A 15,240-nucleotide genomic window follows, 5' to 3' on the forward strand; every position below is an offset into this window, starting at 1 on the left:
TTTTACATGTGCTAGTTCCTTCTCACCAGGAATCACAGAGATCCCAGCTGAGCCTGACTTCTCTTATCAGCAAAGGTTCCCTCAATCTTCCCCACTCAGACCCAAAATAAACAAATTCCTGTGGCTGTGTGAATCTATCTTCCAAGCCAGCTAGCCCCAGGACTAATGCTTGTGTTTACATTCCATCCTAGGAGGTCTGAGGAGGACCACTGTTCTGCCCACCACTCTTTATTTTTACTGCTGTGCAGTTCTACATTTGCCCTGAGGTACTATTTTGTCTTGTTTGTGGGGAAAATCTAGAGACCTTTGAATTTTCTGATCTACTCAGATCTTCCCAGAATCCTCTTCTCTTCATAATTTCTTAAACAATATGTTATTTCATTTGCCATAGTCTGTCTTCATATACCAGAATTTATTCAGCCATTATGTAATCTGTGAGAATCCCATTTTTGGTTTCTACCACAAAAATGCTTCTATAAACGCAAATTAAAACAACTCTGAGATACTATTATACACCTCTGAGATTGGCTAAGATGACAGGAAAAGACAAAGACAAATGTTGGAAGGAATGTGGGAAAACTGGGACACTAATACAATGTTGATGGAGTTGTGTACTGATCCAACAATTCTGGAGAGCAATTTAGAACTATGCCCAAAGAACTATCAAAATGTGCATACCCTTTGACCCAACAGTGTTTTTATTGGGTTTATATCCCAAAGAGATGTTACAGGAGGGAAAGGGACCCACATGTGCAAAAAATATTTGTGGCATCCCTCTTTGTAGTGGCAAGAAACTGGAAATTGAGTGGATGCTCATCGATTAGAGAATGGCTGAATAAATGTGATATATGAATGCTATGGAATATTATTGTTCTATAAGAAATGATCAGGAGGAGGATTCAGAGAGGCTTGGAGAAACTTACATGAACTGATGATAAGTGAAATGAGCAGAACCAGGAGATCATTATGCATGGCAACAAGATTATATGATGATCAATTCTGATGAATGTGACTCTTCCCAACAGTGACATGATTTAGGCTAGTTCCAATGATCTTGTGATGAGGAGAGCCATCTGCACCCAGAGAGAGGACTACAGGAACTGAGTGTGGATTACAACATAACATTCTCACTCTTTTTCTTGTTGTTCGCTTGCATTTTGTTTCCTTACTGATTTACTTTCTTTTTTTCATCTGATTTCTCTTGTGCAACAAGAGAATTGTATAAATATGTTTATACATATTGGATTTAACATATATTTTAACATGTATAACATATATTGGACTGCTTGCCTTCTGGAGGAGAGGATGAGGTGAAGGAGGGGAAAATCTGAAACACAAGGCTATGCAAAGGTCAATGTTGTCAAATTATCCATGTATATATTTTGAAAGTAAAAAGCTTTATTTTAAAAATGCTTCTATGGATATTTTAGTATACATTCTACATCCTTGGTGATGTCAAAAACAAGTACAATGTCATGACTTAGGAAACCACAAATTAATCTATGTTATATTATTTATTTTGTTGAACATTTCTCAATTAAATTATAATCTGGTTCCAGATGTCTGGGGAATAATAGTAAGGTCCTATGCTTGACATCTCTGGATTGAGAACTTTCTGGCAAAATACAGTTACTACTGGTTGAGCTCTAAAGATACTTCTAATTTGAAACAGCCTTTTTTGTAGTGGCAAGAAATGGAAAACTGAGTGGATATCCAACAATTGTGGAATGGCTGAATAAGTTATGGTACATGAATGTTATAGAATAATATTGTTCTATAAGAAATGATGAGCAGGATGATTTCAGAAAATTCTGAAAATACTTACGTGAACATGAAGTGAAATGAGCAGAACCAAGAGAACATTGTACACAGTAACAACAAGATTATGTGATGATCAATTGTGATGGCCTTGGCTCTTTTCAACAAAGGGTGATTCAAGGCAATTCCATAGACTTGGAATGGAAAGTGCCATCCACATCCAAAGAGCAAACTATAGAGTCTGAATATGGATCAAAGGAGAGTATTTTCACCTGTTGTTGTTTGTTTACTTGTTTGTTTTTTCTTTCCCTTTTGATCTGATTTTTCTTGCACAGCAGGACAAATAGGGAAATATGTTTATAATATCTGCACATGTTTAACCTGTGTAAGATTGTTTACTGTCTTGGGAAAGAAAGAAGGGAGGCAAAATTTGGAACATAAGGTTTTGCAAAGGTGAATGTTAAAAACTATCTTTGCATCTATTTTGAAAAATGAAATACTATTAAAATATAGATAGCATGTAAAAAAATAAAGTCCGTAAATAGCCTTAAAAAAATTATCCTTCTAAAAGATAGCACCTTTGAAGGTGCTTTGAAGAAAGCTAGGGATACTAGGAAATGAGGAGACCATACTTTCCAGATACATGGGAGAACTTTGCAAAGGCAAGAGATAGTTCCTACTCCCAAATTTTCCAAACTATGTGGTTCCTAAAGTCAGAGATCATGACTTCTCCAGTGTCTAGTATCTTCCTCTGCATACATTAAGCATATATTAAATGCTTGCCAAATGTATGCTATAGATAAATTTGCCCTTTCTATAGAAAGCCTTCCAAATAGCCTTAAAAGTATCATTTCTTTCTAGAAAAGCTTCTAAAAAGCAGGAAAAACCTAGTAAGAACTGTTCGTGTTCCTCAGAAATCACCTGGAATGGTTCCAGAAATGAATTCTATTTCCCTAGACCTCTCTTCAGCACCTACTTTCCTACTCAGAGCACAGAACATGTTCTGGAAGTTTTTACTCCTTTTGCTTTCACCCTGGGGCCTTGCTATTACCATTCACCTGATCACCTGCCCCACCACTTCAAGCCGGTACCTAGCTTGCTTAACTTGACATTTCACTCCCTACTCCCTGGTGGCCAACTTTTCCATTGGATTTCTTGCCCCTGCATGTTTACACTGAAGTCACGTTCTGTTCCCAACATGACCAAGTCAGTTCTGTCTTTGCTCCAAAAAGGGAGTGTCCATCTCTCCTTACTATCACTGGCACTCTTCCTGAAGAAAATGTTAATGAGACATAAGCACAGGGATATGTCTCTTACAACCCCTTCCTCCCTTCCTAACCTCTCTTTTTTCTAATTTCTAAACAATTTTACCAACTTTCTTTTTAGCTATCCTCCCATATTACAGAGAATTAAAGTACATATTGATTTAATTTGCAGTCTAACTGTATTCTTTGTAGAATTTCTCTACTTCCCCTGCAATGGATATTTAGATAAAATTGCAATTACTCTCATAGGTCCTTTCAGCAAATGCTTAACATGAATATTGCAATAGAACATAGACAAATATTCCATGAAAATTTTCCTTGTTATTTTTGGAATAACTGAATTTATTTAAGTGCCTTTTCAAAGAAAGCCTGTGAATGCTTTTTTTGGTCCCCTGGATTTGTTTAATAATAATAGCTAACATGCACTCTAAAGTAATCGAAGTCCTTTACAAATATTGTCTTATCTGATCCTCACAAATGGCTCTGGTTGATTCTGGAGAGAAATTTGGAACTATATCCAAAGAGCTATCAGACTGTACATACCTTTTGATCCAGCAGTGTCTCTACTGACTATCCCAAAGAGATCACAAAAAAAGAAAAGGACCCACATGTGCAAAACTGTTGTGGCAGCCCTTTTTGTAGTGGTGAGGAACTGGAAACTGAGTGGATGCCCCATCAGTTGGAGAATTACAGTTAAATGATGGTATATGAATGTTTTGGAATATTATTGTTTTATAAGAAATGATCATCAGGATGATTTTATAGTCTTTTTTCAACAATGAGGTGATTCAAGCCAAGATTCAATAGACTTGTGATGGAGAGAGTCATTTGTATACAGAGAGGGGACTATGGGGACTGAATGTGGATCACAACATAGTATTTTCACCTTTTTTGTTGTTTGCTTGCTTTTTCTCCTTTATCATTTTTTTCCATTTGTGATCGTATTTTTCTTATGCAGCATGAAAATTATGGAAATATGTTTAGAAGAATTGCACATGTTTAACCTATATTGGATTACTTGCTGTCTAGGGGAGGAGAGGAAATTTGGAACACAAGATTTTGCAAGATTGAATGTTGAAAACTATCTTTACATGTATTTTGAAAATGAAAAGTTCTTATTAAAAAAAAAAAAAGCAACAACAAAAGCTCTGATTGGTATCATCCTCATTTTACAGATGTCAGCAGATTATGTGTCCAGGATCACATAATGTCTGAGGCAAGATTTCTGACTTCAAGTCTAATACTTATCTGTCTTAGAATAGGCATATCATAGTTGATATGATCACTGATCACTGAATACAGATCTCATATTTATAATATCAGTTATTACTATTGTTACCTGCAAAAAAAAAAGTTATGGCATTCTGCTACTATCCCTGCTGAAGCTGAATAGGCCATATAAAAGCAAGGATAATTTTTATTTGCTCATGGATTATTGTGGCAAGTGACCAGCCTACTGACTTATTAATCTTCCTAAGATGCATGTTACCTATCTGTTCTCTTTATTCATAATTCTCCAATGGTTTCCCATTAAGCATATGATAAATGCTACAATCTTGTTCCTAAACATATTAAGATTTTTAACTTGACATTTATTTTTTCCTCATTAGTTAGAATACCTTTCTGGGTATTCTGTGGAATATATGAACAGATGATAATATAGTTTAGGTGAAAAAACCAAAGAATACCAATTAACAGAGGAACATCCTAATTTTCTACTTCTCTCCTCCATGATGAACAGAAGTGTCAAATAATTCTTCTAAGTGTGACATAAACCAGATTAAAATATAATTGAGAAATATTTACAAAATAAAAATATAGTAGAACATAGATAATGTTGATATATGGTTTTCTGAATCAATATGCAGTCTCGGGGATCCTTAAGTATGGTTAAATAACTCCATTTCTGACACAGCTGATCTAGACCATTGTCAGGGGAAGGCAGTTGATGAAAGGACCTAAAAAAGCATGCTCTGTGAGACTTAGTTGAAGGAGCTACCCTAACTTGTCTTCCTTTGGATGTCCAAATCCTTTTGGATCATTTATCCTTTGGATCATTTATAATGGCATTGGTCATTAGAAAAATTTTACGCTATTCCTTACACTCAAGTAATTGTTGACAATATCTTACAAACATATGCTAATCATATCTCTATTTTATCTTTGGATCGTTTTCAATTCTGATTCTTCACATATCATTATTTTTATTGATTCATTTCCATTTGATATCACTGGGACAATATTATTTTTAAAAATGGAGAAGGAAAAAACAGTTGGTTCATTTAAAGCACTTTTTAAACTAATTCAGCCCTCTTCCTTCTATGCAATTCTGGGCCCAGTTTATTTTTCCCTATCTGGCCAAATAAAGGTAGTAATAAATTAACATAGCACCCTCTCCATCCAATTGCATTTCCAACTGGGCAATTTGCCAGCACAGGGTGTGCACATAATACATAATTAACAAATGTTTGTTGATTTAATTGCTTGATGTCTGGGCTCTTTTAACCTTCTTGTTGTGGCACTTCAACATAATATTCTATTAGTGATAATCAATGTCAGTGTCTTTACTTTTATCCTGTTTCCCATTTTAAAAACAGGTTTAATTTGGGGCAGTTGTAGCTGTTTATAGTACCTTTTTCTTCTCTTTATCCTTTCTTTTACTTCTAGTATGGACTGTGGCCTTTGTCCTAGGAGCTGAAAGTTTGATCACAAGCAGTCATGAAAATAAGGAATCATTTCCAAGTATTCCAATGCTATGTATTTACATATAGGATCCTGTAGGAAATTGTCCACTGAGGACCCCATTGGGACTAACGAGTTCTTTCCTTTCCTTTCCTTTTCTTTCTTTTTACCCTTTCCTTTCCTCTGTCCATATAGAGTATCATACTTTTACCTGCAGATGTTCTGTACAAAGGAATATAAATTTTGATCCCTGAAACCTCACAACATATCTTGGGGTTTATGGGGTAGACTTCTTTCTTAAGGTCCATGCCTTTAACCCAATGGCAAGATATAGATCAAGAAAACTGGACATAGCCCAGGATGAGTAGGAGAGCTTGACCTTTTTAAATTAAAGTCTTTAACAGGTCTCAGTGTCTGAGGCAACTCTCATTCAGTGATTAAAGCTAGCTAAGTTAGAGTTGAGACAAAGAAAAGCCTCTTTTATTTAGTAAAAAAAAAAAAAAAAAAAAAAAAAAATCAATCTGGGAAAGGAAGAACTTTGGGGTTTCTGACCAAAACAGAAACAATTGCTATTTACGCCCACTCTGAGTCTATCAAAGCTCAAACTATGACCAAGGATATTTGTACAATCCTTCTGATCTTACTGTCTCCAGATAGAGCTTTTCAAGCTATACAGGTCTTTGACCTGACTGCCTCCTCTGATGCTAGTTTTATTTGCATCTCAATTCTGTTTCTTTTTGTATAGTTTTGATATGAAGTCACCTATAGTATTTTCTCTTTGGATTTCTTGGTCATGATTCAGACAGGTGTTATTTTTATGTTGTCATTGTTTTGTTTGTTTGTTTTTGTATTTGTTTTTTGCTGGAATGAGTATGTGAGAACTGAGCTGCCTGCTTTTGTTCAAGTAATCTTTTGGAGTAGCAGTTTCCAACTCTTTAAACTCCTGGTTTATAGGGATGAAATTTCTGAATGGTCTTTTATATCTTAATCTTAAAACCATATTTCTCAACACATTTTCCCACATAGTGGCCCATGTTAACATTTAAATATTACATTTTCTGTGAAGGATTTTGTCCAGTCCTTCACAGAATCTTTATACTCCTCAATCTTCTGCAGAAGAAATTCATACATTTTTATATGGTTAATTTTATCAATGTAAGACAAGAAGACCTTATTTTTAAAATTTTGGCTTTTAATCTCTGTTAGGGAGGGGGACATGACTATAATTGTGATTAAATATTGCTCAGAAGAATAAAACTAAACAGCCCCAGACCCATTTTAGGTCATTATGGTAGGCATAAGAAGGCCACAAAGGGACTTGACAAAAAGATGTAGAATGAGAGATCTAAAACTGGCATTGACCTCAAGCTATCTAGTTCAGCACTCTCTTTTTACATTTGATTAAAGCTGAGGTCTGTTGTTGGAATTAATTCTTCATGGTTTCACAGGCAGTAAGTGCCAAAGGAGGTCATATATGAATCCAAGGCCTTGACTCCATAGGCGGTTTCTACAAAAATATGGACAATGGAAGAAGAATTGATAGAAAGAATGAGAAATTGAATGGTACACAAGAATACTGAAGCTAAATCAAGAGCAAAAGAAAAGCTATTATAGATCTTCAACAAGAAAGGGTCATTGCAACTTTCCCTACCCCAACCCCAATGGACAAATTTAGAAATTTGAGTTTTCATGGAATTAGAAGCAAGGAGGAGAGTACAGATCAACAAATCATGAATCATTACTCTACAAAGTACTAAATGTATTGAAGGTCCAATTAATTAAAGAAAATTGAGAAGTTTTGCTGGAAATTTGAAAGGTTTGAAAGCTCTAAAATATATTCTTACCCAATAGATTTGGTAATTTTTTCCTTTATTTTCCTTTTTGCCTTCATCCCTAAAATTCCTCTTATTTACTGAGGGTTATTTAAAATCTGATCAATCACTCAGCAAATAGTTATATTTTGCTTTAAGAGAATCCTTTGTTAAATGAGACATAAGGGAGTTTAGGATAGAATGCTTGACCTCAAGGGACTGGGGTTGATAAGGAAACTAAGGCATTATTTTAATGGGATTTTTATTGATATATTTTATTTCTTTTAATTAAGGATATTGGGTCAATTCTGATTTTTATTAGCTTCATTTTCTTTATCTGTTAAAACAAAGGGATTGGACTAGTGGCCTGAGAGCCCTTCTTGCTCTAGATTTATAATCCTATTATAACCTGTAACCTGCCATAGAGCAGCAATAAATCAGTTGGCTTATTGGCAATGGTGGAGTCAATCAAGGTTCTCCTATCACAACCACACCCACCCACAAAATTGTTGTCATTGACTTTGGTTGTTTTGTTGTTGTTTAATTCTTTTCCAATCATGTCCAATTCTTTGTGACCCCATTTGGGGTTTTCTTAGAGATATTAGGAGGGGAGTTGCCTTTTCCTTCTCCAGCTCATTTTATAGATTAAATGAGTGAGTACTCTGAGGAAAACAGGGTTAAGTGACTTGTCCAAGGTCACACAGCTAGTATGTGTTTGAGGCTGCATTTAAAATCAGTTTTTTACCTAATTCTAGGCCCAAAACTCTATCCACTGTGCCACTTTTTTTATTTCTAGCACCTAACATAATGTCTTGCACTCGTGGACAAATAATAATAGGCAAGTAGGCTCAGTGCACAGTGAGTTGGTCTTAGGGTCAGGAAGACCTGGATTCAAATCCTGCTTTTGACACACAAGATCTTGGACAAGTCAGATGGCATCTCTTATTCTCAGTATTCTCATCTATAAAATGAGGGTTATTATAACATCTAACTCATGTGAGACATACAAATATACATATATGTACACAGACACATATATGCTAGCCATTATTATTATCTTATATTTAACAACAATATAAAAACAATAATAATGTATCTCAATATTTTTATTTAAGCACATTATTGTTGTTATTATCATACCATTTCTTCCAAGAAACTCTACAGATGGTAGAAATTGCTAATTTCTGCTAGCGAACAAAGTTTCTACAATGGTAATTCTCTATCCCAAAGAAAGTGCAGTTGTGGATAAAGAACGATGATAGCTGAAGGCCATACTGTACTATAGAGTATGGTGCAAAGGGGGCTGGCCTGAGAATCAAGAAGACTGGGATTCAAGTCCTGTGGCAAAGATTGACTATATGATCTTGGACAAGCTCTTCAACCTCCAAACAATTTTCAGAATATAAATGTCAGGCCAGATGCCAATCAGCTTTGATAAAATTTTTTTCCTCATGTGGGATTCTAGCATTCTACTCATCTTCTTTTTTCTCATCATTCTATTTTCACTTCAGCCATCCCCTCATTTCCTCCTCCGTGCATGAGCTCTACCCTTGAATTGCTGGGCTCTCTTTCCCAGGTGAAATTTCATTTTATCTTGCTGGGATGTCAGTAAGGACTACTTCCCTTTAGCTATCTTTTATGTGTCCTGTTAAAATATAAGCCTTTAATTTGGAACTATGCCTACCGAAAAAACTGTGCATACCCTTTGGAACAGCAGTATCTCTAAGTCTGTATACCTAGGTTTGTATCCCAAAGAGATCATTAAAAAAGGAAAAGGATCCACATGTACAAAAACATGAGTGGATGTCATCAGTTGGGGAATGACTAAATAAGTTATGGTACATGAATGTAAAGGAGTATTATTGTTCTATAAGAAATGATGAACAGGCTGATTTCAGAAAAACCTGGAAAGACTTACAGGAATTAATGCTGAGTGGAGCAAGCAGAACCAAGAGAACATTGTACACAGAAACAGCAAGACTATGTGATAATCAACACTCTATTCAACAATGAGCCAATTCCAATAGACTTGGGATGGAAAGTGCCATCCGCATCCAGAGAGAGAGAGAGAACTTTGTAGACTGAACATGGATCAAAGCATAGTATTTCCCCTTTTTTTGTTGTCTGTTTTTTCTTTTTTCTCCTGTATTTTCCCTTTTGGTCTGATTTTCTTTGCACAGCATGATGAATATGGAAATCTGTTTAGAAGAATTGCACTTGTTTAACCTAAAACAACAACTCTTTTAGAGCAGGAGCTGTCTTTCTTGCTTGCATTTTTATCCCAAATAATTAGCACAGTGTCTGGCACTTAGTATTTGTAAATAATTTATCCATCCTTAGCTTCCTATAATAGTGACTATATGGCATCTTAACTTTTGATAAACTTCATTTTATAGACATAATTTATAAATATCTCATTTGCTCCCCTTGAATTGAATTGACATGCATCATTTTCAGTTGGGGGCAGCTGGCAAGAATGCTGGGATTTGGTTCCATACTGTGGGACAATCTTAGTAATCATCCAAATTAGAGAGGGATTATGGAAGCCCCTTATACATGCACAACTTGAGTAATTAAGTTAACTGTTCTATGCTTGGCAGCAACTGCAATTAGACCAGTCCTAGTGGATTAGTTATATGAATGTGCCCATTAATGCTAAGTACTAAGTGAAAAAGAAGAAAACAAAGAATTTAAGTAGCTGAAGCCCTAATAATACAATTGAGTGCCAAAGAATGTGTGTTGGGGGTGGCCAAGCAGGTACAGCTATTTTTTTAAAAGGGTTATTTTCAGCTGTTAACCCATACTCACAATAGGCAGTAATCCCAGTGGGAGTCTACAAGTAGGAAGAGGGCGTGGGAAGAAGTGCCCCCAGGGGAGAAAATTAGGCACAAAAAGCAGAAGCTACAGAGAGATTGAATTTATCTCATTTTAAGGAAGAATTTGATGTGAAAAAAAATTGTTTACATATGGGTAAATGTATGTGTGTGTCTATATATCTGAGTATATATGAATCTTGGTATATGTATGTATGTAAGAAGATATATATATGGGTAGTTGCATGAGTAGGTGTGAATATATATATGTATGTACATATAAATGTATGTGTGTATCTTTGTATTATATATATGTGTATATGTGTATGTATGTGTGTCTTTATGTACACACACGTACACACACACACACACACACACACACACACATACACACAATCCTAACCCCTCATGATATTTAATTGTAGCCTGCTTGAGGGAGGTGTGGGGGATGAAAGGGAAAAAAGAATAAAGTAAAAAGTACACAGCAGAGAACAAAAGAATATCTTACAAGGAAACAAAAAAAAGATGGATACTCATGAATGTATTGTCTTCTATTATCATATATATACTTTCTTGAAATGGTAATTTATTGTTATATATTTTAAAACTTCCCTGATGTTCTGCTGGGCACTTGGCAATGTTTTTTTTTTTTTTTTTTTGGTTGGTTTTTTTTTGGGGGGGAGGTTAAATTTTCCTTTTCTGTCTTTCTTTTTCTATTGTTTTTTCTTATTTTCTATTCAGTTCAATTTTTAAAAAGTCAAATAATGACAAATTCTCAAGAAATGGTAGTTATTCATTAAGCAATTATTATATTCCAAACAATGTGCTACAAAAACAAATAAAAATGGAATAGTCACTATCCTTGGGACTACATATATATATATATATATATAAATTTTATTTAATTTTTATCACTGTGTGCACAGAAAAGTAAATATGAAACACAGAATTACCATGAGGAGGATACTAGCCACTGAGAGATAGATAGTACAAGGTAATATTGCATTTAAAGGGAGAGGCTTTAGATTCAAAGACAATTGCTCTGCCCTTTGCTGACTATGAATCCAAGCAAGTAATCTCATCTTTGGGCTTCAGTTTCTTCATCTGTTAAATGAAGGAAAATTTGGACTCAGTGGTCTTTAAGATCTTTTTTATCTCTAAACCTGTGAGGCAATTCACTAAAATTCAATTCATTTAAAATGAATAACACAACTTGGTAGCTTCATTTTTCTCAGCTATGAAGGTCCTTCTGATCCCAAATCCTAAAGAAAAAATCATAAGAGGCATCCTGTAGGAGGTGGCATTTTAGTAGACCCTTGAAGAAAAGCTAGGGATCCTACAAACTGAGGAAAAATATATGCTAGACAAAATTCAATTTTGTTATTGTTCATACTCTTTGTGACCCCTTGCACCATAAAACACCAGGTCCAGCTACTTTCTACTAGTTCTGTCCTAGTTCATGTTTATTGTTTCCATGACAGTATTTATCTATCACATCCTCAGCTGCTCCCCCTTTTTTTGCCTTCAATTTTTCCCAATATCAGAGTCTGTTCTAATGAGTCTCATCTCATTATGTATTTAAGCTTCAACTTCAGTGTTTGCTAGAGCAATATATAATAATAAACTTGAAGGACAGCAGGGTGGAGCAGTAGATAGAATCAGGAGGACCTGAGTTCAAATCCGGCTTCAGATAAATCCGACTCCAGTTGCTTCAAAAAAAAATTAATGCACCTGAAAGGAGGGAGGGAGGAAGTATAGAAGCAAATGTAGAGGGGGGGAAGGGGGAAGGAGTTTTTATATAATAACTAGGCTTTCCTTAATAAGGCACAGTGGATTAATTCAGGATATTAGACCACATTCAGAAAAGTGTTTGTTTGTGGGGTTTTTTTAATGCCCCCCCCTTTTTTCTTTATCTAAAGTAAAAAATGTTATCCTAGTATCTTTAGATTAAGCATGAAAGTAGTTTCTGAGCCTGCCACCAGGTGGCAGGAGCAGTCAATCATCCTGAGGATTCAAAAGAAATTCACTGTGTATTTCAGACTTGTTCAATATCCTTACTGTATCAAAAACAAATTGTATACCTCCATTGTCATATATTACTAATCATCTGGTAAAACTTCGTTTTGTGGTATTAACATAATTTGGGGAAAGAGGTCCTAGAAATTCCAATTTATTAAATTTGAGAAATGTTTTTATGGCACAGAGAAATGTTCACTCAGTATTTCATGTGTGCCTGAAATGGCACTTATACCCAGGGGTCCTTTATTTCAAGGCTGTCCCCTAGCCTTTGACTCATACTACCCTCTTATTTGATCTTTGCTATCTTTTTCCTTTCTCCAAATCTAGAGACTCCATTTCAATTGCTTTTATCAGTTTTCTTTAGACTTTTTAATCTGATGAGTTATGAATTTTTGTGGGTTAAAAGAAATTGGAGGTTCTACTAAGCTCCATTAGTACTCTAGTTCATTAGACAATTGTTCTTTCTCCCTCTCTCTTCTTTTTTAACAGTGATTTTCCTTTTTACATCTCTTATTTTTTTTTTTAATATTAAGGGAGAAGACAACAAGGATCAGAGTGAATCAAGAAAATATTCACTGAAATATCGTAATGAACACAATGGGGATAGTAAAAATACTCAGCAGGTACGGTTTGATTTTTTGTGGTGACTTTTGTTGGTTCCTAGGCACAAAAGTAATGGAGCACTTTGTATCTGCAGTAGTTTTATTATTTTCCTTCTCCAGGAAACTGAAGCAAACAGGGTCAAGTGGCTTGCCCAGTGTCGCACAATTAGTAAATGTCTGAAGCCAGGTTTGAAGTCAGGAAGAAGAATCTTCCTAACTCCAGTTCTGTCACTCCATCTACTGAGCCACTTAGCTTCTCATATTATACTATGCTGTATTATACATTCTACTCTATTATACTATAGGATATAAGCACACCAAAATGGAACCCTGAAGAAGAGATTTTAGTTCCTTAAGTCTATCACTTTATTTCCTTGGGCCTAAGTTTCCTTATGTGAAACAAGTGTGCTAGATTATATGTCCCATTAATTTAAATTCATCAAAAATATTTTCTCTACAAAAAGCATATAACCCAATCTATTATGTACCTACCATGTACAAAACATTGTGCTAAGCTCAAGGGTATAAAAGCAAAATGAAAAATTATTTCCACCCACAAAAAGTCTATATTCTATTCTGAGAATGGAGGAAGGGAACATACAATAACTAATAACAACAACAGCAAACAATAATAATAATAGCTCTTATTTAACTCTCACAAAAAAACTTTATAGATACTCTCATTAGAGTTTCACGATAATTATTATCCTCATTTTGTAGATGAAAAATTGAGACAGAAAGATTATATGATTTGTTAAAAAATGTTTTTAGACTAGATTTGAACACAGTTCTTGTTGACTCAGAACCAACACGCTATACAATGTGTTATTTAGCATATAAGAGAAAGGACTAATAATGAGGGGGATCAGAAAGGTGGAACATGAATTGGACTTTGAAAGAAACTAATGGTAGAATTTTAAAAGGAGTGCCTTCTGACCATAGGGGACAGTTTGTACAGAGACATGGAAAGGCAGCTCCAAAATGAACTTGATCAAAAATAGAGAGTTCGAATAAGAATAGAGTTGGTAGAGGAAGAGGAGGAGGATGTTTTCTTATTTAAGGCAGGTGAGAGAACACAGACTGACATTATAGTAAGAATTATTTTTGTAGTCCAACATTATAGGAAACTACCAGACAATTGTCTGAGCCTCTAAGATAGAGTTAAGTGACTTGTCCAGGATCACACAGCTAATCAAGGGGCAGAGGAAGTGACCAGTCCTTACTTCTAAGGTCAATTTTTTACACCCTCTATGCCACAATGCCGCTCAAAAATTCTATCTTCATGCATAAAAAAGCTAGAATTTGGAACTATCTTCAAAAAATTATCAAACTGTGCATACCCTTTGATCCAGCAATGTTTCTACTGGGCTTATACCCCAAAGAGATACTAAAGAAGTGAAAGGGACCTGTATGTGCCAAAATGTTTGTGGCAGCCCTGTTTGTAGTGGCTAGAAACTGGAAACTGAATGGATGCCCATCAATTGGGAAATGGCTGAATAAATTATGGTATATGAATATTATGGAATATTATTGTTCTGTAAGAAATGACCAGCAGGATGATTCCAGAGAGACATGGAGATACTTACATGAACTAATACTAAGTGAAATATGCAGAACCAAGAGACCATTGTACAAGGTACAATTCTGAAGGATGTGACTCCTTCCAACAATAAGATGATTAGACCAGATCCAATGATCTTGTGATGAAGAGAGCCATCTACACCCAGAGAGAGGACTGTGGGGACTGTGGGGATCATAACATAGCATTTTCATTCTTTTTGTTGTTGTTGTTGTTTGCTTGCATTTTGTTTTTTTTTTCTCATTTTTTTTTCCTTTTTGGTCTTATTTCTCTTGTGCAGCAAGATAATTATATAAAATATATTGAATTTAACATATATTTTAACATATCTAACATATATTGGATTACTTGCCATCTAGGGGAGGGAGTAGCCAGAAGGAAGGGGAAATTTGGAACACAAGGTTTTGCAGAGGTCAACATTGAAAAATTATCCATGCATATATTTTAAAAATTAAAAGCTTTAATAAAAAAAAAGAAGAAGAAGCTGGGAACTCTCATATTGGCCATGTCCAGAAATGTATGTTTTTTTGTTGTTGTTGTTTTGTTTTTGCTGAGGCAATTGGGGTTAAGTGACTTGCCCAGGGTCACACAATTAGAAAGTGTTAAGTGTCTGAGGTCAGATTTGAACTCAGGTCCTCCTGACTTCAGGGCTGGTGCTCTATCCACTGAGCCACCTAGCTGCCCCTATGTTTTTTTCTATATCCATTAGAC

At 35.2% G+C, this 15,240-nt stretch overlaps 1 protein-coding gene across 1 annotated transcript in view; it reads left to right on the forward strand.

Moving 5' to 3' along the window:
• The window catches only part of SLC28A3 (solute carrier family 28 member 3), a 122,456-nt gene that overhangs the window by 39,292 nt on the left and 67,924 nt on the right, over nt 1-15,240 (forward strand). The window contains exon 2 of the mRNA XM_051966180.1: nt 12,882-12,971. Within this exon, the coding sequence (XP_051822140.1) occupies nt 12,882-12,971 (90 nt within the window). The remainder of the gene's footprint in view (nt 1-12,881; nt 12,972-15,240) is intronic.

The sequence above is a fragment of the Antechinus flavipes genome, chromosome 1 (assembly GCF_016432865.1).
Source record: "Antechinus flavipes isolate AdamAnt ecotype Samford, QLD, Australia chromosome 1, AdamAnt_v2, whole genome shotgun sequence".
Classification (NCBI taxonomy): domain Eukaryota; kingdom Metazoa; phylum Chordata; class Mammalia; order Dasyuromorphia; family Dasyuridae; genus Antechinus; species Antechinus flavipes.